This window comes from Leuciscus leuciscus (assembly GCF_965113295.1).
Source record: "Leuciscus leuciscus genome assembly, chromosome: 23".
In the NCBI taxonomy this organism is placed as follows: domain Eukaryota; kingdom Metazoa; phylum Chordata; class Actinopteri; order Cypriniformes; family Leuciscidae; genus Leuciscus; species Leuciscus leuciscus.
The window spans coordinates 33,864,423-33,888,479 of NC_138747.1; the positions used below are offsets into that span (position 1 = coordinate 33,864,423).

Here is a 24,057-nt window from a genome sequence, read left to right on the forward strand (position 1 = left end):
CACCCATATGCAGCACTCTTTGTTACACATCTGTGTTCAGATTGTGCTGCCGTGTGTGCGGTCGCTTTCTACTGGTGAAGGTTGCGATCGAGCCGTTCCTCCAGCCGACATGAAAACAGGTTTCTAAGTGAGGTCTGTTCTTCATTGTACTCAAACTATAGTGATTTAGACCATTAGGGGTCTGTGTGCTTGATTCGGGCCCTTTTTTAAGCCTCCGTTCAAGTTACTACACAGTACGCATTACTAATGCTCATTCCTATGAATGGTCTGCAATGTGGGGTCTGAAGGACGCGTACTTCAGATATCCAATCCTCCACAAACACGGGTCAAAAATCCTGTGTCTTGCGTTGAGGGCTTGAAGTCTCGGTACAAGTCCCTCCCTTCGAGTGCTACATAGCCAGTTGGGTTTCAGGTCATCTGGAAAGGAGTACTCGTCTACGGACTGAGGAGATTTTTTCCAGTACGGAGGTGAACTTGGTTTACATGTTTCTCAATTGAAATGTGTCCGGTCGGTGCTTAGAGGTGAGAAAGGGTCCCACTGAATAAACTTCAGAGGCTCCTGGGGCATATGTGAGACGCAGCCGCATATAAACGGTTTCCTCCATATGATGACTGCTTCAGCACTGACTTCATGACCAAGATCCTAGGTGGCCGTGGCAGAGCAGTATGCTCCGTGTGTTAACAACACCTGGTATGCTGCCAAACTCTCAGCAGTGTTCAGACCTTTTGCTTCTCCGGGGTAATCGCTCCTAGAACGAGTGTCTATTAAGGACTATTTGTAACAACATGAACAAAGGAAATAATGCGTTCATATATACAGTCAAACGGGAAACACTTTACAACATGTTACACATTTATTAATAGCCAGACCTGTTTGGAAATATGGTTGTCAATACAAACATTGACTGTGTTAATGGAGCAAATTATATATATTTTTAAAAAGATTAATGCAAATTTACCTGAATGTCTATTCTGATTCATCAACAGTTTTGCTGATGATCCAGTACCAACCCAAAACCCCGGATAGAGCGGCTGAGTGAATTAGGTCTGGACTGTGTGGATGAGGCTCATTGTGTCTCCGTCGACGCTGTAGAAGGACAGAGTTCCTGCACTGTGATCCACATACACTCCTATTCTATGACTGATGGACTTTACATGGAGATCAGTCCGTATGTCATTGTGTCTGGTGTAGTAACTGGAGTGAGAACACTCCAAAGTCCAGGACTGATCATTACGTCCAAACCCACACTCATAAACCTTCCTCTTGATGCTTTTATATGACACTGCTATAGACACATCACCACAACTCCCCTCAATCTCCCAGTAAGAGCGTCCACTCAGACTCTCTCTAGACAACACCTGCTCATAATAATCAAATCTGTCTGGATGATCAGGATACGACTGAAGCTCTGGGTAAGTATTAGTAATCACTCTGTTCTCCTCAGACAGACGGAGGCGTTTATGCACTGTGTTCAGATCCAGAGTGAACGGCTGGGAATCTGATGGAGATAAAACACATCAGAATCAGGAATTATGAATCTGATCTTTTAATTTAGTTGCACTCTTCATGTTCAATGTATCAGCAGTGTCTCAGTGCAGTTTAATCATCATTCACATGATCAACTCTAAAACTCTTCTGTCATGTTTTCTTTCAGCTTCTACCGGAAGAACATGAACACACTCAGTGAGTTTCTCTGCTTGTTTTCTGACTTACATTGAAGGAACTCGCTCCTGGTCTTGGGAACAGTGGCTGTGGAAATCAACAGACATGAAGAGTGTGATTATCATGTCAAGAGAAAATGATCCTGCATCCATTGCTAACACATGCAGAAATCCTCCCACACAGAAGACATTTAGAAATGTCTCTGCTGTTTACAGAGCCCAGATCCTGACACAACCACTGTTGAGGGTTTGATATTAGTGACATGTCACCATATTTGATTTGGATTCTGTAGACATGAACTGATCACAGATTTGATTTGAGACGGAATAGGACTCAAATGTCACTTTGTTCATCATCATACAAAGTAATCATATCACTTCATAAGACTTGGATTAAACCTCAACCTCCTTATTCAAAGAGACATCAATTGACTGATAAATGTCTAATGCTCAATCATTTAATAAACCTATATAATAATTCTACTGCTTATTAGAATTTCTGTGAATACACGGAAGCCACATTTTAGTTTTAATATTACAATTATAAAAACGCATCATTGATGTTTGGTTTTAAATGCTGATTTCACAACATCATATCTCTTATATTCTTGAAAACACATTGTTATCAGATATTAATATCAATAGAATCAGCAGTGTTTAAATGGGTGATTTTAACAGTAAATACGGGCTACAGTAGACCCATGTTAGTGGTGTTAGAAGTGACCCAGTTTTTGGATCTGAGTTGAATCACCCACATTAACGATTTCAATATATATTCAATATATATTTAGACTTATTCTCTCCTAAAAAGACCAAAATCATCCTGACCATACATCGAGTGTCTTCTAATAGTCACACCTTTAGTTGTCATCTTCTGATTGGTCAGTTTGAACGTCTTACATTTGGGTTACAGTCACATGGTCAAGGAAAAAGATAAAAGAAGATTGTAACAGTTGCTCTGGCTCTTTGCTTCTCTGGCTCTTCTTTTCTCTGGCTCTTTACGTCTTTTTTTCTAAAGTCCCTCTCTCTCTCCCTTCCTGTCTGTCACAGTTCACGAATGCATTGTTTCCTGCTTGTCTCGTGTTTATGTTGTTACACGTGTGTGAATGGGTGTGACCGGCCATCATTGTTCATCAGCGATCAGCTGTTATCACTCACGGCGCCAGCTGCAGTTAATCTCATCATCCTTAAATACTCACGCAATTCTCAGATCGTTGTTGAAGTCTCCCGTGCTGTGTGTGTTTTCCCGGTCCTGTGATTTCGTCTCCAGTTTACGCATCCTTGTTCCTGTTCGGTGTTTTCCCGTGGATATCGTTCTATGTCTGGATTTACTCATCACTACCAACGCACCCGAGTCACGTCACTTCATCTGCACCACTGTTGACCATCGAAGTCCCTGCGCCACCCACCAGCTGTTACACTTTCTACATTGTTGAACTGTGATCTTCAATAAACGAGTTACTTGCAAATTGCTTCCTGTCGTCAGTTATGACACTGTCTCTCAGGTAACATTCTACATATATGCTGGGTACAATTAATGGTATATGTTTTTATCATCTCATACATCTATTTTGTAACTTTTTAAGTGTAACTATAACCATATATTGTCAACAAATCCTTTCAATTACAAATAATGTGCTAACTAGTTTTGGTTTGGTATTGACTTTGAAGTGCTACCCGTTGCAATACACTCTCCCACATATTTAGCTATTGTAACTGCGCTTATTTCCGTTGTTGGTATAAGTAGCAATGGATGGTAATAGACGAGAAATGTACAGTTTTCTACCATCTTGCTGATAACGTTTCTTTAGTCATTCGTCAGTCCTGCAGCCTGAACCCCTGTAGGAAATCCACCTTTACACTGACAACAGAATAACAGAGAATACGGTGAGTTTTCTTGTCTGTAATATTGCTGTCATGATGTGGTGAACTAATTTATACAGTATATTATGCTTTTATCTGCTAAAAAAATATATTGAGTCGTTCTCATTTTATCATTGGAGCTTGAATTTGTTGTCATACCTTATTTTATAGATTTTATTTTCCTGTGGTCAGTTCAGTTACTTGCTTTACAATGAACTTATGTATACTTTGCATTTATTATGAGTAAGTAATAATGATTATTGTTAAAGAATATAAATTATGAGATTTGCATTTGTTAAATATATTATTTATATTAATCATAATCACTTTGTTTTCAGGGATGACGGATTTCTTTCTGCAGAAATGCCATCACACAGTGGGCTTAAAGCTGCCGTCGGCAAGTCTGGCAGATTGGGTCGATTAGCCAAAATTTTGAATGTTTACAACTCTCATGCCCCTCCTCACTACCAGCGAGCACCCTCCCATCGAGGTTGTGCTCGTCAGTGCGTCACTGTGCGTGTGTACCTGATTTTCTGTGAACGCGTCCGTCTCTTCAGCATCTATCAACACCATGGACTCGGAGGTAGGCTGCCCTGGCTAATCTATCCATAGATAGCAATAACCGAGGAATTGGAAGCTTGTTAGTAGATTTTCTCTCCGCCATCACGCTTCATGCAATCTCCAGGCGAACTTCAGGCGTGGCGTGTGCATGTGATATTAACGTGCGCGAGTGAGGGGGGATCTGTGGCTTGTGCACGACCTGTGATTGACAGTCAGATCTCACACCCCCCTGCGCTGATTGGACCTGATGAAGCGGGAGCGCTGGATTTTTGCAAAACAAATAACACGCTCCAGGTGGAGTTAGAAGCTCGGTTTTTTTTCTAAAACCACCTTATTTATGTTGTTCTGTCGGATTATAGTGTCGATTACACTGAATATGATCAAAAAAATGTTGCCGACGGCAGCTTTAAGAGTCAACCGTTTTTGTGTGTTAAGTTGATCATTTTTTTTGGTGTTTCGTTTATTATTTTTTATTTTTATGTCAGCTATATTTTTAAATGTCCTATTGGTTTTCATACAGAGACATGTACCTGTCACTTGTTCAAGGCTTTGTATTGTTTATTGTGAATTTCATATGATTAAGTACACTAGCCTACATTAGACATCAAATACATAATATAATCTGCATCTTTAAGGACTATTTGTAACAACATGAACGAAGGAAATAATGTGTTCATATATACAGTCAAAACAGGAAACAATTTACAACATGTTACACATTTATTAATAGCCAGACCTGTTTGGAAATATGGTTGTCAATACAAACATTGACTGTGTGAAAGAAGCAAATTATATATATTTTTATAAAGATTAATGCAAAAAAATGTTTTGCATATGACACTTACCTGAAGACGGTATGGGGCCGATAGTGTCACTGGCTTCACTCACTCCCACTTTACCCACTATCCTGTAGCGGATCGAGTACTGCTTTCCAGACTCCAATCCAGTCAGATTAAAGACTTCCTCAGCTGTGTTTATGATAATCCACTGTTCCTCAGCGCCAGAATCTGCTCTCACCTGCTGGTACTCCACTCTGAACTGCACAGTTTCTCCTGTTGGGGACTTCTGCAGTTTCAGGGTCACACCGCGCTCCAGGACCTTCATCACTTCTGGTGGAGGAGGCTTCGACACGGGCTGGAACTGTGTGTCTGTCAGCTTCCCTGATTCATACAGATAGATAGAGGAGCCTGGACTGGAGGGATCAGAGATGGCAGAAATAATGAATCGATATCTCTTTTCATCTTTATTAGCCTCTGAAAAACTTCTGAAAAGAGATAAGTTCTCTCTCATCTTTGAGATGACATCAGGATCGGTGAACCACTTTCTGACAGATGCTAACGTGCTAGAATTGTGTTTCATTCCCACATCTAGCTCTTTAAACTCATCAGATTCCAGAAACTTCTTCATGGCTGAAAGATACGGGTCTTCATACTTCAGAGATGTGAAGGTCAAGCACACCACAACATCAATATCAGGATCAAGGAGGATGATGTAGTTTGAGTCTACAGTTATGATTCCCTTCAGTATCTTGGTTTGAAAACTCAAGATGTCAAGTTCAGCCTTTGCATGATCTAACCACTGGTTAAGCATGTCATCAGTAAAGGGGGAGCTGTAGTGGATCTTCAGGATGTCTTCCAATGACTGTTGCTCCATCTCTCCTCTTCGTATAGCAGGCAAGACCTTGGCCACTTCTTTCAGGAGCACCGTTTCGTAAGTGCTAAGAGAGCCCTGAAATAAATGTAGCCTCTCTTTGATGTCTTTGAAAACATTTACCCATGTTTTTCTGGAGAAATCGTTGCAAGTCCTCTGTACTTCTCTCAGCCCCTCTATTATATCTTCAGTGTTGGAAACCAGACGTGTGCTAAGTTCTCTCTCCAACTGAGCTGCTCTTGAATCCAGTAGAGAAAGAGGATAGAGCCAGACTTTTATTGGAACTGCACTCTGTGGATTCTCCTTCAGTATAGTGAGGAGCTTCTTGTACACCTCTAGGGCCTCTATGAAAGTGGTGGGGTTCTGCTCAAGGCTGACGTCACCATGAAATGTGCAGACAATATTCTCAGCCACTTTCTTTTGAGCATCTGTCATATTTACAGCTCCTTGTCCCTTAATGGAAAATTTAGGAATTTTCTCGACCATGATATTCAGTTCTCCCTCAATCTCCTGCTTGTCTTCCTCTTCTGAAAATGTCCGATCAAACACCATGACGGCCTGAGCTCCGTATAGTACACCTGTGACCACATGAGTTGCAGTTTTCTGGTCAAAGACCTGAGGGTATGTGATGTGTCTCACTCCCAGCTGAGTCATAGTGAGCTGTTTGAATATAGAGGTTTCACTGTAATACATTGTAACTCTGGACTGTTGGTTTGAGGATTTGGTGTCACACAGGAACTTGGCAGATCCTCCCACCTCCACCAGCCCTGCCAAGAAGCTGGCCTTCAGGGAAGCACTCACATCCAGGAGACTGGACTTACTAGAGAGAGAGTCGGAGCTACTGAACTTCACATCTGTCATGGGCTGTGGACGACTGTCCAAATCTTCACTCAATGATTTCTTATGCCACAGAGTAACACCTGAAATGAGAAATTACTTTTAGAGTTATGTACGAGTAAGTGATGTACTGTTGAAGAAACATGCAGGTTTTATAGTGTTGTTACACAAGGATTGGTAATTAGTGATGCAATATTTGATGAAGAGGGGAAATTAAACTTTTATTTATTTATATATATTTAGGTTTGTAAAGCACCTGGAATGAAGGTATCCTTGCGGCAGTCATACAGCATACCAGGAAACAGAGGTCTTCCTAGAGCTGCCACTTCAATGGGCTGTGATGCCAGGGCTGTAGTAAATAACAAATAAAATGTATAATTTATACTTAGAATATTTATCATATATTAACAAAATTATATCTGATGACAATGAATACTGTTTAACTCTTTACCCGCCAGCATTTTTGAAAAAAGTTGCTAGCCACTGCCAGCATTTTTGATAATTTTAACAAAATTTTCATGACCCCCAGAATATTTTGTTGTGTGAATATCTCAAACATGCAAAATTTCTAAATAAAGAGCCCTCTGCTTTAAAAAAAACAAAAACGGTTTTATTCTAGCTTTATGCATTTCCTTTTTAAGTAAAAAAAAGCAACAATTTGAGCAAAAAGCTGAGAAAATCAAATTTCTGTCAAAGACTACATCTAGATCTAATTCAGAACGATGATCAAAACATAGATGGATAGAGTAGATTGAGTCAACACCCTCAAAGCTTGCACAGTCCTATAGCTTGTACTGGGTCGACTTTTCATTCAGTAACATTAGGCAGTTTGATTAATGTGATGTTTAATGTTGATGAATGAATGTTTTTGCTTCTTTTCCACCTGTGTTTTGATCAGGAAATTCTGTACTCTTTCAGAAGATGCGTAATAGTATCCCCTACCGTAAAACAGTGAAAACACGAAATGCTGTAAATTTCCATCAATGGCGAGGAAGCATTTTGTAAGGAGTTAATACTGAAGAAATCCATTTTAAAATAAAGATGCAAGCAGCAATATGGGGTCAAGCAAGCATTGAAGAGATAGCAAGCACATGGCATGGCAAAGAAAATGGTCATAGGAAATACAGAATTAAACTTTCGACCTTCAGGTCCAGAGGCCCCAGACCGTGTGATTTTTGTAACAATCATGCCAGTTTTTGAAACGCATGTGATATCACTTTTTTATGTTTTTGCTCTGTTGTGCAGATTTGGGGGAATATATGGACTTTTTGTTTTATTTATTTGCCGCAATTAGTAATGATATTTATATACGGCTTCATTAAAAATAGCAATTCACATAAAAGAAGATCTACATTTCTCAGTTTCATTCATGGCGAAAACGTGAAACGTTCCATAGTTTAGTGGAATATTGCTGGCATCTACTGGAAAACAAAACCTTTTGCTAGTGCTCAATGAATCATTTGTGCATGAATGCCTAGATGTAATTACTCTAGCTATTTGTGTTTAGGCTGTAATATGGCTTATGTGCTATTTTGTATATTTTAACCATCATCAGCCTTTTTTAAAAAACATTTTTATTCATTTTTATTTTTTAAATATTATCATGAACACTGACGGATGGAATGGGCTGTGATGCAAGGGGCGCCAGGTACAATCTTGCCTAGGGCAGCAAATTGGTCAGGGCCGGCCCTGTACATCAATCACCAGAGCGAGCTGTGTTTGCGCCCCATATTCAGGCAGATTCAGCAGTTCCTGCTTTTGCCAGAAACCAAACTGCTCTCCCAGAGGGCAATTTACATTCTGGCTGAAGATTTGGAAACTTTGGGTCTTGTCCCTGAAAGGTAACAGCTCATAGATTCTGGTCTGTGGATGTTGAGACACTCTTGACTTCCAGAGCTCCCACCACAAGAAAATCGTATGACCTAAAATTGCCGAGTTCCTTTGTAGGATCTTTCTGTGGTCCTGGAAATTTTTTTTTCATTAGAGGCTCCATTTGAGCCCTTAGATTCACCCTGAGAGAGGCTTCTCACTTTTAAGGTGGCTCTACTATTTGCATTGGCATTGCTCAAAAGAGTAGGAGATCTGCAGGCCCTGTCAGTAGACTTGCCCCAGGTATGATCAGAGCTATTTTGCACACCTCCTGTAACCAGCCACCCGGTCGTACTTCCCTTCGCCGCATGAATCGCCATTGCAATAGAGAGGCTGCATCTACTATAACCAATCCAGGCTCTTAGGATTTATGTCGGGCCAGTGGCGTACATTCTCCCATTTTTTTGCAAGTGTGGATATCTGCAGGTTGGAGTAATGAGCATTATGAAAGGTTGGGGCATGCCGAATGGTAGGTGCACATAGAAGGGTCTTTATTATTGGTCGTGAAAGCTGTCGACCAAGGTGTGCCGCAGGGTTAGTTTCTGTTGTAGCAATTCACACCTCCAAAACACACCTCCTTTCTGCACGCCCATTGCTCTGACCCTGCAGCTACCCCTGTCTTGTTTTCTGGTCTGCTTTAGTAACACAGTCACCAAGCAGTGTCTTTACCATTGGATTATAGATGCTATCGCTCTGTCCTATGAGGCTCTCGTAATGGCTTTGCCTCTGGAAATCCACAAGGAGTGTAGAATCTTCTATAGCTCTATCTAGGGGTGAGCCCTTACATAAGGTTTGTGCTGCAGCCGGCTGGCCCTCTCCGCACACATTACTCAGGATTTACAGTCTGGACATGGGCTCAACCCCAGGGTCACAGGTCCTTCAGGGTTTACCAAGTCCTGTCTGCATTCAACAGTTGTCTGTGCCAGTATTACACAGCCTTGTTGAGCAGACAATCTTCCTCAGTGTGACAGCGTTGGTAATGACATTCCCATAGTGTCAATGCCATGACAGTGTTGAGTTCCGAAAGGGAACGTTTCCGGTTACGTATGTAACTTGGCTCCCTGAAAGGGGAACTAGATGCTGTCATGGTGTTGACACTATGGAAATGTCATTACCAACTCCTCTTAGGGAACCAGGTTATATACGTAACCTGAGACAATTTTTCCTTCAAATGATATTGAATCTGTCCAGTGATATTTTTGATAGCACATTCACATTTTGTAACAACATTTCAATCTTACCTGGATGTTTTTTGTTTCCTTCGTCTGCTAAGAAATGAAGTCCTCTGGTGTCTCTATTTAAAATCTGAAGTTCATCATGTTTGGGTTATAACACTTCCTATTTTTGAAGGAATGGTTCATAAAAAATAAAAAAAGTTTTTAAAAAAACTTCCACAAAGATTTTTTATCCTTAATCTCATGAAATACATCTGGTTACACTTGCACATTTTGTCTGAGGGAGTGCACTTACCTGTGCATTCACCACAGCTAGGGTCGCCAACCATAGATATGTACAGTAGATGCAGCTCGGCTGCTTCAGGTACGTCAAACGTGCCGCCATCGTGGAATCGTCAACAAGGAGACCTGTTTGAATGTCAATGTGAAGGAGATGCCTGTCACGACCTTGTCTTGTTTAATTTCATTGTCATATTCTGCTTAGTTTTCCCTGTCACCATTTGTTCTTGTTCTTTGATTGTTGTTTCTTAAGTGTTCCTTTCTAATTATTTATAGTTATAGGCTGCCTGCATTTTTCTTATAAAATAAAGGTAAAATTATTATTATTTTAATTATTATATTATATTTATTCTTAAATACTGTAATTTTATAATAATGAAATTATTATGTGCAACCCTACAAGTAGGCACAATATGTGAATGTTAAATCGCAATTTTAACCAGAATTTAACCAGATTTCCCCCCTAAACTGTGCAGCCCTAGTTGCTCCTGATTTCAGCATGTTCACAGTTGTTGTTTACAGGGACGATGCCACTGATGAGTCCTGCTGACTCCTCCTAACCTTCTCTGATCAAGTCAAGTCAACCTTTATTTTTATAGTGTAGCCAATGGTAGTAATTTTTTCTTTGCAGATTGATAGGGACGTGCCTTATTTCACACGTTTTATTTGGCCTATCCACCTTATTCTGCTCTAAACAATGCGCGCTGCCATAACGACGACTCCGGTTGCCTACTTCCAGTTCGTAGCGCTTGACCTGTACTAGCAGTGAGAGAATGAGTTCAAGGCAAGCTCCTCATGTGCTGTTGTTGGTTGTTTTAACAATTCAAAGAAGATTTCAAACTTTTTGAGCATAAGATAAGAAGGAGATAATGCCCATGTCTGGTTCCGTATCAGAAACATTCAATAAAGTAAACGTTTAGAGTGGTTAGCTGCGTTGAAACTGAAGCATAAGAAAAAAAAGTCGGAAAACTTTGCCCATTAATTAGATGTGCAAGGCAAGCAGGCAAGTTTTCGGGTTGTTATGGACAATTCAAAATGTGAAAATTCACGTTGCACTAGCGGTGGACTTTCAGTGAATTGAGTCCCGCGTTCTCATTGGTTTACACTCTGTTGTTATGGATTGTCATCACTGTCCCGCGTTCTCATTGGTTTACGCTATGTTGTTATGTATCGTCATCATTGTCCCGCCTTCTCATTGGTTTATGATCTGTTGTTATGTATCGTCATCATTGTCCCACCTTCTCATTGGTTTACGCTCTGTTGTTATGTATCGTCATCATTGTCCCGCGTTCTCATTGGTTTACGCTATGTTGTTATGTATCGTCATCATTGTCCCGCCTTCTCATTGGTTTACGCTCTGTTGTTATGTATCGCCATCACTGTCCCGCGTTCTCATTGGTTTACGCTCTGTTGTTATGTATCGCCATCACTTTCCCACGTTCTCATTGGTTTACACTCTGTTGTTATGGATTGTCATCACTGTCCCACGTTCTCATTGGTTTACGCTCTGTTGTTATGTATCGTCATCATTGTCCCGCCTTCTCATTGGTTTACGCTCTGTTGTTATGTATCGCCATCACTGTCCCACGTTCTCATTGGTTTACACTCTGTTGTTATGGATTGTCATCACTGTCCCACGTTCTCATTGGTTTACACTCTGTTGTTATGTATCGCCATCACTGTCCCACGTTCTCATTGGTTTACGCTCTGTTGTTATGTACCGTCATCATTGTCCCGCCTTCTCATTGGTTTACGCTCTGTTGTTATGTATCGTCATCATTGTCCCGCGTTCTCATTGGTTTACGCTATGTTGTTATGTATCGTCATCATTGTCCCGCCTTCTCATTGGTTTACGCTCTGTTGTTATGTATCGTCATCACTGTCCCGCGTTCTCATTGGTTTACGCTCTGTTGTTATGTATCGCCATCACTGTCCCGCGTTCTCATTGGTTTACACTCTGTTGTTATGGATTGTCATCACTGTCCCACGTTCTCATTGGTTTACGCTCTGTTGTTATGTATCATCATAACTGTCCTGCGTTCTCATTGGTTTAGGCTGTGTTATTATGTATCGTCATCACTGTCCCGCGTTCTCATTGGTTTAGGCTGTGTTGTTATGGATCGTCATAACTCTCCCGCGTTCTCATTGGTTTACGCTCTGTTGTTATGTATCGTCATAACTGTCCCGCGTTCTCATTGGTTTACACTCTGTTGTTATGTATCGTCATCACTGTCCCGCGTTCTCATTGGTTTATGCTCTGTTGTTATGTATCGTCATAACTGTCCCGCGTTCTCATTGGTTTAAACTCTGTTGTTATGTATCGTCATCACTGTCCCGCGTTCTCATTGGTTTACACTCTGTTGTTATGGATTGTCATCACTGTCCCACGTTCTCATTGGTTTACGCTCTGTTGTTATGTATCGTCATCACTGTCCCGCGTTCTCATTGGTTTACGCTCTGTTGTTATGTATCGCCATCACTGTCCCGCGTTCTCATTGGTTTACACTCTGTTGTTATGGATTGTCATCACTGTCCCACGTTCTCATTGGTTTACGCTCTGTTGTTATGTATCATCATAACTGTCCTGCGTTCTCATTGGTTTAGGCTGTGTTATTATGTATCGTCATAACTGTCCCGCGTTCTCATTGGTTTAGACTGTGTTGTTATGGATCGTCATAACTCTCCCGCGTTCTCATTGGTTTATGCTCTGTTGTTATGTATCGTCATAACTGTCCCACGTTCTCATTGGTTTAAACTCTGTTGTTATGTATCGTCATCACTGTCCCGCGTTCTCATTGGTTTACACTCTGTTGTTATGGATTGTCATCACTGTCCCACGTTCTCATTGGTTTATGCTCTGTTGTTATGTATAGTCATCACTGTCCTGCGTTCTCATTGGTTTACGCTCTGTTGTTATGGATCGTCATAACTGTCCCGCGTTCTCATTGGTTTACGCTCTGTTGTTATGGATCGTCATCGCTGTCCCGCGTTCTCATTGGATAATGATCTGTTGTTATGTATCGTCATCGCTGTCCCGCGTTCTCATTGGATAATGATCTGTTGTTATGTATAGTCATCACTGTCCTGCGTTCTCCTTGGTTTACGCTCTGTTGTTATGTATAGTCATCACTGTCCTGCGTTCTCATTGGTTTACGCTCTGTTGTTATGGATCGTCAGCACTGTCCCGCGTTCTCATTGGTTTATGCTCTGTTGTTATGTATAGTCATCACTGTCCTGCATTCTCATTGGTTTACGCTCTGTTGTTATGTATAGTCATCACTGTCCTGCGTTCTCATTGGTTTACGCTCTGTTTTTATGGATCGTCATAACTGTCCCGCGTTCTCATTGGTTTACGCTCTGTTGTTATGTATCGCCATCACTGTCCCGCGTTCTCATTGGTTTACACTCTGTTGTTATGGATTGTCATCACTGTCCCACGTTCTCATTGGTTTACGCTCTGTTGTTATGTATCGTCATAACTGTCCTGCGTTCTCATTGGTTTAGGCTGTGTTATTATGTATCGTCATAACTGTCCCGCGTTCTCATTGGTTTAGGCTGTGTTGTTATGGATCGTCATAACTCTCCCGCGTTCTCATTGGTTTACGCTCTGTTGTTATGTATCGTCATAACTGTCCCGCGTTCTCATTGGTTTACACTCTGTTGTTATGTATCGTCATCACTGTCCCGCGTTCTCATTGGTTTATGCTCTGTTGTTATGTATAGTCATCACTGTCCTGCGTTCTCATTGGTTTACGCTCTGTTGTTATGTATAGTCATCACTGTCCTGCGTTCTCATTGGATAATGATCTGTTGTTATGTATAGTCATCACTGTACTGCGTTCTCATTGGTTTACGCTCTGTTGTTATGTATAGTCATCACTGTACTGCGTTCTCATTGGTTTACGCTCTGTTGTTATGTATAGTCATCACTTTCCTGCATTCTCATTGGTTTACGCTCTGTTGTTATGGATCGTCATCACTGTCCCGCGTTCTCATTGGTTTAGGCTGTGTTATTATGTATCGTCATCACTGTCCCGCGTTCTCATTGGTTTAGGCTGTGTTGTTATGGATCGTCATAACTCTCCCGCGTTCTCATTGGTTTACGCTCTGTTGTTATGTATCGTCATAACTGTCCCGCGTTCTCATTGGTTTACACTCTGTTGTTATGTATCGTCATCACTGTCCCGCGTTCTCATTGGTTTATGCTCTGTTGTTATGTATCGTCATAACTGTCCCGCGTTCTCATTGGTTTAAACTCTGTTGTTATGTATCGTCATCACTGTCCCGCGTTCTCATTGGTTTACACTCTGTTGTTATGGATTGTCATCACTGTCCCACGTTCTCATTGGTTTACGCTCTGTTGTTATGTATCGTCATCACTGTCCCGCGTTCTCATTGGTTTACGCTCTGTTGTTATGTATCGCCATCACTGTCCCGCGTTCTCATTGGTTTACACTCTGTTGTTATGGATTGTCATCACTGTCCCACGTTCTCATTGGTTTACGCTCTGTTGTTATGTATCATCATAACTGTCCTGCGTTCTCATTGGTTTAGGCTGTGTTATTATGTATCGTCATAACTGTCCCGCGTTCTCATTGGTTTAGACTGTGTTGTTATGGATCGTCATAACTCTCCCGCGTTCTCATTGGTTTATGCTCTGTTGTTATGTATCGTCATAACTGTCCCACGTTCTCATTGGTTTAAACTCTGTTGTTATGTATCGTCATCACTGTCCCGCGTTCTCATTGGTTTACACTCTGTTGTTATGGATTGTCATCACTGTCCCACGTTCTCATTGGTTTATGCTCTGTTGTTATGTATAGTCATCACTGTCCTGCGTTCTCATTGGTTTACGCTCTGTTGTTATGGATCGTCATAACTGTCCCGCGTTCTCATTGGTTTACGCTCTGTTGTTATGGATCGTCATCGCTGTCCCGCGTTCTCATTGGATAATGATCTGTTGTTATGTATCGTCATCGCTGTCCCGCGTTCTCATTGGATAATGATCTGTTGTTATGTATAGTCATCACTGTCCTGCGTTCTCCTTGGTTTACGCTCTGTTGTTATGTATAGTCATCACTGTCCTGCGTTCTCATTGGTTTACGCTCTGTTGTTATGGATCGTCAGCACTGTCCCGCGTTCTCATTGGTTTATGCTCTGTTGTTATGTATAGTCATCACTGTCCTGCATTCTCATTGGTTTACGCTCTGTTGTTATGTATAGTCATCACTGTCCTGCGTTCTCATTGGTTTACGCTCTGTTTTTATGGATCGTCATAACTGTCCCGCGTTCTCATTGGTTTACGCTCTGTTGTTATGTATCGCCATCACTGTCCCGCGTTCTCATTGGTTTACACTCTGTTGTTATGGATTGTCATCACTGTCCCACGTTCTCATTGGTTTACGCTCTGTTGTTATGTATCGTCATAACTGTCCTGCGTTCTCATTGGTTTAGGCTGTGTTATTATGTATCGTCATAACTGTCCCGCGTTCTCATTGGTTTAGGCTGTGTTGTTATGGATCGTCATAACTCTCCCGCGTTCTCATTGGTTTACGCTCTGTTGTTATGTATCGTCATAACTGTCCCGCGTTCTCATTGGTTTACACTCTGTTGTTATGTATCGTCATCACTGTCCCGCGTTCTCATTGGTTTATGCTCTGTTGTTATGTATAGTCATCACTGTCCTGCGTTCTCATTGGTTTACGCTCTGTTGTTATGTATAGTCATCACTGTCCTGCGTTCTCATTGGATAATGATCTGTTGTTATGTATAGTCATCACTGTACTGTGTTCTCATTGGTTTACGCTCTGTTGTTATGTATAGTCATCACTGTACTGCGTTCTCATTGGTTTACGCTCTGTTGTTATGTATAGTCATCACTTTCCTGCATTCTCATTGGTTTACGCTCTGTTGTTATGGATCGTCATCACTGTCCCGCGTTCTCATTGGTTTATGCTCTGTTGTTATGTATAGTCATCACTGTCCTGCGTTCTCATTGGTTTACGCTCTGTTGTTATGTATAGTCATCACTGTCCTGTGTTCTCATTGGTTTACGCTCTGTTGTTATGGATCGTCATCGCTGTCCCGCGTTCTCATTGGATAATGATCTCTTGTTATGTATCGTCATCGCTGTCCCGCGTTCTCATTGGATAATGATCTGTTGTTATGGATCGTCATAACTGTCCCGCTTTCTCATTGGTTTATGCTCTGTTGTTATGTATCGTCATCACTGTCCTGCGTTCTCATTGGTTTACGCTCTGTTGTTATGGATCGTCATAACTGTCCCGCGTTCTCATTGGTTTACGCTCTGTTGTTATGGATCGTCATCACTGTCCCGCGTTCTCATTGGATAATGATCTGTTGTTATGTATCATCATCGCTGTCCCGCGTTCTCATTGGATAATGATCTGTTGTTATGGATTGTCATAACTGTCCCGCGTTCTCATTGGTTTATGCTCTGTTGTTATGTATCGTCATAACTGTACCGCGTTCTCATTGGTTAATGCTCTGTTGTTATGTATCGTCATAACTGTCCTGCGTTCTCATTGGTTTAGGCTGTGTTATTATGTATCGTCATAACTGTCCCGCGTTCTCATTGGTTTAGACTGTGTTGTTATGGATCGTCATAACTCTCCCGCGTTCTCATTGGTTTACGCTCTGTTGTTATGTATCGTCATAACTGTCCCGCGTTCTCATTGGTTTACACTCTGTTGTTATGTATCGTCATCACTGTCCCACATTCTCATTGGTTTATGCTCTGTTGTTATGTATCGTCATAACTGTCCCGCGTTCTCATTGGTTTAAACTCAGTTGTTATGTATCGTCATCACTGTCCCGCGTTCTCATTGGTTTACACTCTGTTGTTATGGATTGTCATCACTGTCCCACGTTCTCATTGGTTTACGCTCTGTTGTTATGTATCGTCATAACTGTCCTGCGTTCTCATTGGTTTAGGCTGTGTTATTATGTATCGTCATAACTGTCCCGCGTTCTCATTGGTTTAGGCTGTGTTGTTATGGATCGCCATAACTCTCCCGCGATCTCATTGGTTTACGCTCTGTTGTTATGTATCGTCATAACTGTCCCGCGTTCTCATTGGTTTACACTCTGTTGTTATGTATCGTCATCACTGTCCCGCGTTCTCATTGGTTTATGCTCTGTTGTTATGTATCGTCATAACTGTCCCGCGTTCTCATTGGTTTAAACTCTGTTGTTATGTATCGTCATCACTGTCCCGCGTTCTCATTGTATTACGCTCTGTTGTTATGGATCGTCATCACTGTCCCGCGTTCTCATTGGTTTATGCTCTGTTGTTATGTATAGTCATCACTGTCCTGCGTTCTCATTGGTTTACGCTCTGTTGTTATGGATCGTCATAACTGTCCCGCGTTCTCTTTGTTTTTTGCTCTGTTGTTATGTATCGTCATCACTGTCCTGCGTTCTCATTGGTTTACGCTCTGTTGTTATGGATCGTCATAACTGTCCCGCGTTCTCATTGGTTTACGCTCTGTTGTTATGGATCGTCATCGCTGTCCCGCGTTCTCATTGGATAATGATCTGTTGTTATGTATCGTCATCGCTGTCCCGCGTTCTCATTGGATAATGATCTGTTGTTATGTATAGTCATCACTGTCCTGCGTTCTCATTGGTTTACGCTCTGTTGTTATGGATCGTCATCACTGTCCCGCGTTCTCATTGGTTTATGCTCTGTTGTTATGTATAGTCATCACTGTCCTGCATTCTCATTGGTTTACGCTCTGTTGTTATGGATCGTCATAACTGTCCCGCGTTCTCATTGGTTTATGCTCTGTTGTTATGTATCGCCATCACTGTCCCGCGTTCTCATTGGTTTACGCTCTGTTGTTATGGATCGTCATAACTGTCCCGCGTTCTCATTGGTTTATGCTCTGTTGTTATGGATCGTCATAACTGTCCTGCGTTCTCATTGGTTTACGCTCTGTTGGTTTGGATCGTCATCACTGTCCTGCGTTCTCATTGGTTTACGCTCTGTTGTTATGGATCATCATAACTGTCCCGCGTTCTCATTGGTTTACGCTCTGTTGTTATGGATCGTCATCGCTGTCCCGCGTTCTCATTGGATAATGATCTCTTGTTATGTATCGTCATCACTGTCCCGCGTTCTCATTGGATAATGATCTGTTGTTATGGATCGTCATAACTGTCCCGCGTTCTCATTGGTTTATGCTCTGTTGTTATGTATCGTCATCACTGTCCTGCGTTCTCATTGGTTTACGCTCTGTTGTTATGGATCGTCATAACTGTCCCGCGTTCTCATTGGTTTACGCTCTGTTGTTATGGATCGTCATCACTGTCCCGCGTTCTCATTGGATAATGATCTGTTGTTATGTATCGTCATCGCTGTCCCGCGTTCTCATTGGATAATGATCTGTTGTTATGGATCGTCATAACTGTCCCGCGTTCTCATTGGTTTATGCTCTGTTGTTATGTATCGTCATATCTGTCCCGCGTTCTCATTGGTTAATGCTCTGTTGTTATGTATCGTCATCACTGTCCTGCGTTCTCATTGGTTTACGCTCTGTTGTTATGGATCGTCATAACTGTCCCGCGTTCTCATTGGTTTATGCTCTGTTGTTATGGATCGTCATAACTGTCCTGCGTTCTCATTGGTTTACGCTCTGTTGTTATGGATCGTCATCACTGTCCTGCGTTCTCATTGGTTTACGCTCTGTTGTTATGGATCGTCATAACTGTCCTACGTTCTCATTGGTTTACGCTCTGTTGTTATGGATCGTCATAACTGTCCCGCGTTCTCATTGGTTTACGCTCTGTTGTTATGGATCGTCATCGCTGTCCCGCGTTCTCATTGGATAATGATCTGTTGTTATGTATCGTCATCGCTGTCCCGCGTTCTTATTGGATAATGATCTGTTGTTATGGATCGTCATAACTGTCCCGCGTTCTCATTGGTTTATGCTCTGTTGTTATGTATCGTCATCACTGTCCTGCGTTCTCATTGGTTTACGCTCTGTTGTTATGGATCGTCATAACTGTCCCGCGTTCTCATTGGATAATGATCTGTTGTTATGTATCGTCATCGCTGTCCCGCGTTCTCATTGGATAATGATCTGTTGTTATGGATCGTCATAATTGTCCCGCGTTCTCATTGGTTTATGCTCTGTTGTTATGTATCGTCATCACTGTCCTGCGTTCTCATTGGTTTATGCTCTCTTGTTATGTCAAGTCAAGTCATCCTCATTTATATAGCGCTTTTAACAATGTAGATTGTTTCAAAGCAGCTTTACAGAGATAAACGTATAATTTAAGGTAACAGAGATTGTTTTGGCTTAATAGCAGTTCTTTAATAAAGTTATTTTCCAGCTTAAGTTAGTTTTGATTGATTAGGGGCCACTAAGACGACACTATTCTCTCTACACAGACTTTAAACGCGAACCTGTGAGCAACGCTGATGGCGTTCACATGCGCATTACAAATTGGTTCTATAGTTATGTGCGTTTGAATATATGTGCACAGGTTTGTAATTCCCTACAAACCAAGCCTAATCAAAGTACTGGTCATTCCTTATAAATTTTGATACACAATTTTATTTTATTTTGTCACTTCGGGGTAGGTACGCGAAACGAATTTTCCCGACAACGCTTTATCTGTAGAGTGGTAAACGGATCCTCCATAGGGAGAGGCGAAGGTCCTTCATCAGATCTGGATACGGCCTGGATCCGGCAGGCTGCGGGAAAACCTCGGGATAAACAAAGACACTAAAATTAGCGTAGATGCCATTCTTCTTATGATGTAACAAGTACATCAGGATTTATGGGAAGTGTTCCCGGTTCCGGCTGGCCTAATCTATGCAGCCTAACATTAAATTATAGAAGTCTATAATGTGTTATGTGTATGTTAGGTCAAAGAGATGTGTCTTTAGTCTAGCATTGAACTGACAGAGTGTGTCTGCTTCCCGGACAATGTTAGGAAGAGTGTTCCAGAGTTTTGGTGCTAAATAGGAGAAGGATCTACCGCCAGCAGTCGATTTTGATATTCTAGGTATTATCAACTGGCCGGAATTTTGAGATCGCAATAGACGTGAAGGACTATAATGCGTTAAGAGCTCGCTCAAGTACTGCGGAGCTAAACCATTTAATGCTTTGTAAGTAATCAGCAATATTTTAAAATGTATACGATGTTTAATAGGGAGCCAGTGCAGTGTTGACAGAACTGGGCTAATATGGTCATACTTCCTGGTTCTGGTTAGAACTCGAGCTGCTGCGTTTTGAACCAGCTGTAGTTTGTTTATTAAGCGTGCAGGGCAACCACCCAGTAGAGCATTAGAATAATCTAGCCTTGAGGTCATGAACGCATGATCTAACTGTTCTACATTTGTCAATGAGAGCATATGGCGTAATTTAGATATATTTTTAAGGTGGAAAAATGCGGTTTTACAGACACGTGACTTTCAAATGAAAGATTGGTATCAAAGAGCACACCCAGGTTCCTAACCGACGACGAAGACTTAACAGAGCAGCCATCAAGTGTTAGACAGTATTCTGGGTTATTACGTGTGGGAGTTTTTTGTCCAATAATTAGAATCTCTGTTTTTTCAGAATTAAGTAGTAGGAAATTACTAGTCATCCAGTTTTTTATATCAGCTATGCATTCCGTTAATTTTGTGAATTAGTAAGTTTTGTCAGGGTGTGAAGAAATATAGAGCTGAGTATCATTAGCATAACAGTGAAAACTAATGCCATGCTTCCTAATGATATCTCCTAAGGGTAGCATGTACAGAGTGAACAGCAACGGTCCTAGTACTGAGCCTTGTGGTACGCCATACTGAACTTGTGATCGATAAGACATCTCTTCATTTACTGCTACAAACTGATAACGGTCAGATAAGTATGATTTAAACAATGCTAGTGCAATTCCACTAATGCCAACATAGTTTTCGAGTCTATTTAAAAGAATGTTGTGGTCAATAGTGTCAAATGCAGCACTAAGATCAAGTAACACTAATAGAGAGATACAACCACGATCAGATGATAAGAGCAAATCATTTATAATGGTTTCTTTTTTTACCATTTATTATGGTACGGTCTAAATCCTGACTGAAAATCCTCACAGATATCATTTCTTTCTAGAAAGGAACATAGTTGTGAGGATACCGCCTGTTCTAGTATCTTTGACAGAAAAGGTAGATTTGAGATCGGCCTGTAATTGACTAATTCTGTCCGATCAAGTTGTGTTTTTTTAACAAGCAGTTTAATCATAGCCAGCTTAAAGGTTTTTAGTACGTATCTTAATGACAAAGATGAATTAATGATATTAAGAAGAATTAACATTCTGACTCATTCTGCTAGCACAGGACACACACACACACACACACACACACACACACACACACACACACACACACACACACACACACACACACACACACATATAACAGTAATATAAAAGGTAAAAGATAATATAATAGTTAAATACAACTGCACTTTCTAGTCTCTCCAGTTTCAACTTCAAGGTTTCACAATTTCTAATGTCTATCCTCTGAAAACTTGCATTAACTTTTCCTTTCAGTGAACATGTAGATTGATTTGCTGAGCATTGTATTAACCTTCTCTCAACCTTTACTCCAACACACACTGACACTGACTGTTGATATTGTTTTAAAATCACATCTTACCTGGAGTCTCTGTTCCTGATGTGGTTAGAAGTCTGAGGCTGTAGTTATAGTTAAAGTTCTGCTACTGAGGAAATGTCTCATGAAAAAGTGTGTTGTCAGAAAAAAGTGTTCTCAGAAATGTTGAGAAAGGTTGGGGGTGGGAGAGGGGGTGGCCCAGTGGTCATTGCCCCTTTGACCTTGAAATGCTTTCTGGCAGTATACAATCATTTTTGGCAGTATACTGTGTTTGTGTGGCTACAGTGCCAGGGCTGAATGTTTGTCCCAGTCCGCCCCTGCATATAGGCCTACAATATACATTATATTCTGTATCAAATTATGTTATCTTATCACCCACCTGGATTTAATAAATAAGCAAATATAGCAGACAATATAATCAGGCAGATTAAATTACTGTAAATTTCTTGGTCATTCGGCCAAATAAAATCCAATATACATATGTTTTATGTCATTGTAAAGCCTATTTTTTTTGCTTGCTGCTTGCAACAAGTCCAGGCCCATTGCTGTATTCGCCTCGTTTCTGAGTTTCACTCTTGTACCGATCGGTCTCTCTCTGGCCAGAGTCAAGCCAAAATCACAATTGTCATGAGAACGGACCCGCAAGGTGTATGTCGAAATGGAAGGCACCAATCTTCTTGGGAGAGCGGGCCGGATGTGTCGATACCTGATTCTCTTGGATCAGACGCTGGGTCACAACTTTGAGTTTTCCAGAGAGCCCCTCAAAGTCTCAGTGAGCATTTTACAAATATGTGTGAACATATGCTAGGTTGTGAGAGTTGCGCACCTGAACGGTCTGTCCCGCGAGAGATTGCGTCCGGCGCATTCTCACTCTTTTAGGCCTAATATGAGTTATGAATTATGGTACCGAACGGTACATTTCCAAAGCCACACTCTGAAAACTTTACGCATATAACACTATATTTGTATTATATTACACAAAAACTAGTTAACGCTGCTGTGAGGGTGTTTCTAATAGCGCGGCTGTCAAGTCAAGTCAAGTCAAGTATATTTGTATAGCGCTTTTCACAATACAGATTGTATCAAAGCAGCTTCACAGTATTAAATTTAAATAATACAACAAGGTTTGTTTCAAGTGGAATTTATTGATTGATAAAATTAAATTAAATATCCCCAAAATATCCCCAACTGAGCAAGCCAAAGGCAACAGTGGCAAGGAACCGAAAAACTCCATCAAGTGACCTAATGGTGTCCTAAAACTCCATCAGGTGACCTAATGGAGAAAAAAAAAAAACCTTGGGAGAACCCAGGCTCAGTCGGGGGCCAGTTCTCCTCTGGCATTTATGAGCTAGAGGCCGGATTGTAGTTTGAACTGTAAGATTAAAAATATTATATGAATGCCTGGCTGAAGAGATGCGACTTTAATCTAGTTTTAAACTGGGAGAGCGAGTCTGAGCAACGAACAGTATCAGGAAGACTATTCCAGAGTTTTGGAGCCAAATGTGAAAATGCTCTCCCTCCTTTGGTGGTTCTGGATATCCTCGGTATGACCAAAAGCCTTGAATTTAGTGATCTTAAAGAGCGCGATGGATTATAGGGCGATAGAAGATCCGTTAAATAGACTGGAGCTAAGCCGTTTAGGGCTTTATAAGTCAGTAGCAATACCTTGTAATTAATACGGAACTTTATAGGTAACCAATGCAGTGATGATAAAATCGGTGTTATATGATCATATTTTCTTGATCTAGTAAGAACTCTAGCGGCGGCATTTTGGACTAACTGCAGCTTGTTTATTGAGGATGCAGGACAACCAGCTAATAAAGCATTACAGTAATCCAGTCTCGAGGTCATGAATGCATGAACTAACTTTTCTGCATCAGAAACTGATAGCATATTACGTAGCTTAGCAATGTTTCTAAGGTGGAAAAAGGCTGTTTTTGTAACATATGAAATATGATTTTCAAAAGACAGGTTGCAATCGAGTATAACACCCAGGTCTTTTACTGTAGAGGATAAAGTAACAGGACATCCTATGATGTTAAAGTTGTATTGTGCGAGGTTTTGTGGGCGGTTTTTTGAACCGATAAGTATTACCTCTGTCTTGTCTGGATTTAATAAAAGTAAATTACGCGTCATCCAATCTTTTATATCTTTAACACACTCTGTCAATTTGGAAAATTTAGCGTTTTCATCCGGCCGTGATGAAATATATATTTGAGTGTCATCAGCATAACAATGGAAACTAATTCCATGTTTCCTTATAATATTTCCAAGTGGCATCATATATATTGAGAATAACAGAGGGCCCAACATAGATCCCTGCGGCACTCCATAGTTTACTGGAGTTATTTAAATAGACAAAATGGTCTGTGACAAAGTTGACAACTTTCTCTCTTCCGACTGCCATTATCTATTTTTTTACTCTTTTTGAAAGGTGTGAAAACGCAGTTGTGGCGTTTTTCTTTTGCTATTTGAGCAAACTGGAACACAAAAAATATATTTAATGTAGTCTTTCATTCACTGCTATAGAAGTTT

At 41.0% G+C, this 24,057-nt stretch overlaps 1 protein-coding gene and 1 long non-coding RNA gene across 3 annotated transcripts in view; one reads left to right on the forward strand and one right to left on the reverse strand.

The window, feature by feature from the left end:
• The window catches only part of LOC309487745, a 167,030-nt gene that overhangs the window by 3,072 nt on the left and 139,901 nt on the right, over window positions 1-24,057 (forward strand). The gene's annotated exons all lie outside the window — the stretch shown is intronic.
• LOC309487771 (neoverrucotoxin subunit beta-like) lies at window positions 847-21,696 on the reverse strand. Of its 2 annotated transcripts, none has more exons than XM_082155594.1 (7): window positions 21,568-21,696; window positions 9,913-10,025; window positions 9,684-9,747; window positions 6,830-6,922; window positions 4,932-6,656; window positions 1,715-1,750; window positions 847-1,499 (listed from the first exon to the last, which is right to left on the reverse strand). In XM_082155594.1, exons 2-7 carry the CDS (start codon window positions 10,000-10,002, stop codon window positions 1,042-1,044), a joined length of 2,466 nt encoding a protein of 821 aa, XP_082011720.1. In that variant the 5' UTR covers window positions 10,003-10,025; window positions 21,568-21,696; the 3' UTR covers window positions 847-1,041. The 2 variants fall into 2 exon arrangements, with proteins under 2 accessions (XP_082011720.1, XP_082011721.1); XM_082155595.1 differs by having other exon boundaries at window positions 908-1,499; window positions 9,684-9,780; window positions 21,568-21,579.

Coding starts and splice junctions, on each gene's coding strand:
- LOC309487771 (XM_082155594.1), bottom strand. CDS start 10,002: ATGGCGGCACGTTTGACGTACCTGAAGCAGCCGAGCTGCATCTACTGT. Junction 6,923..9,683: donor AGGAAACAAAAAACATCCAG/GTAAGATTGAAA, acceptor TATTTACTACAG/CCCTGGCATCACAGCCCATT. Junction 1,751..4,931: donor CGGCCCCATACCGTCTTCAG/GTAAGTGTCATA, acceptor TGATTTCCACAG/CCACTGTTCCCAAGACCAGG.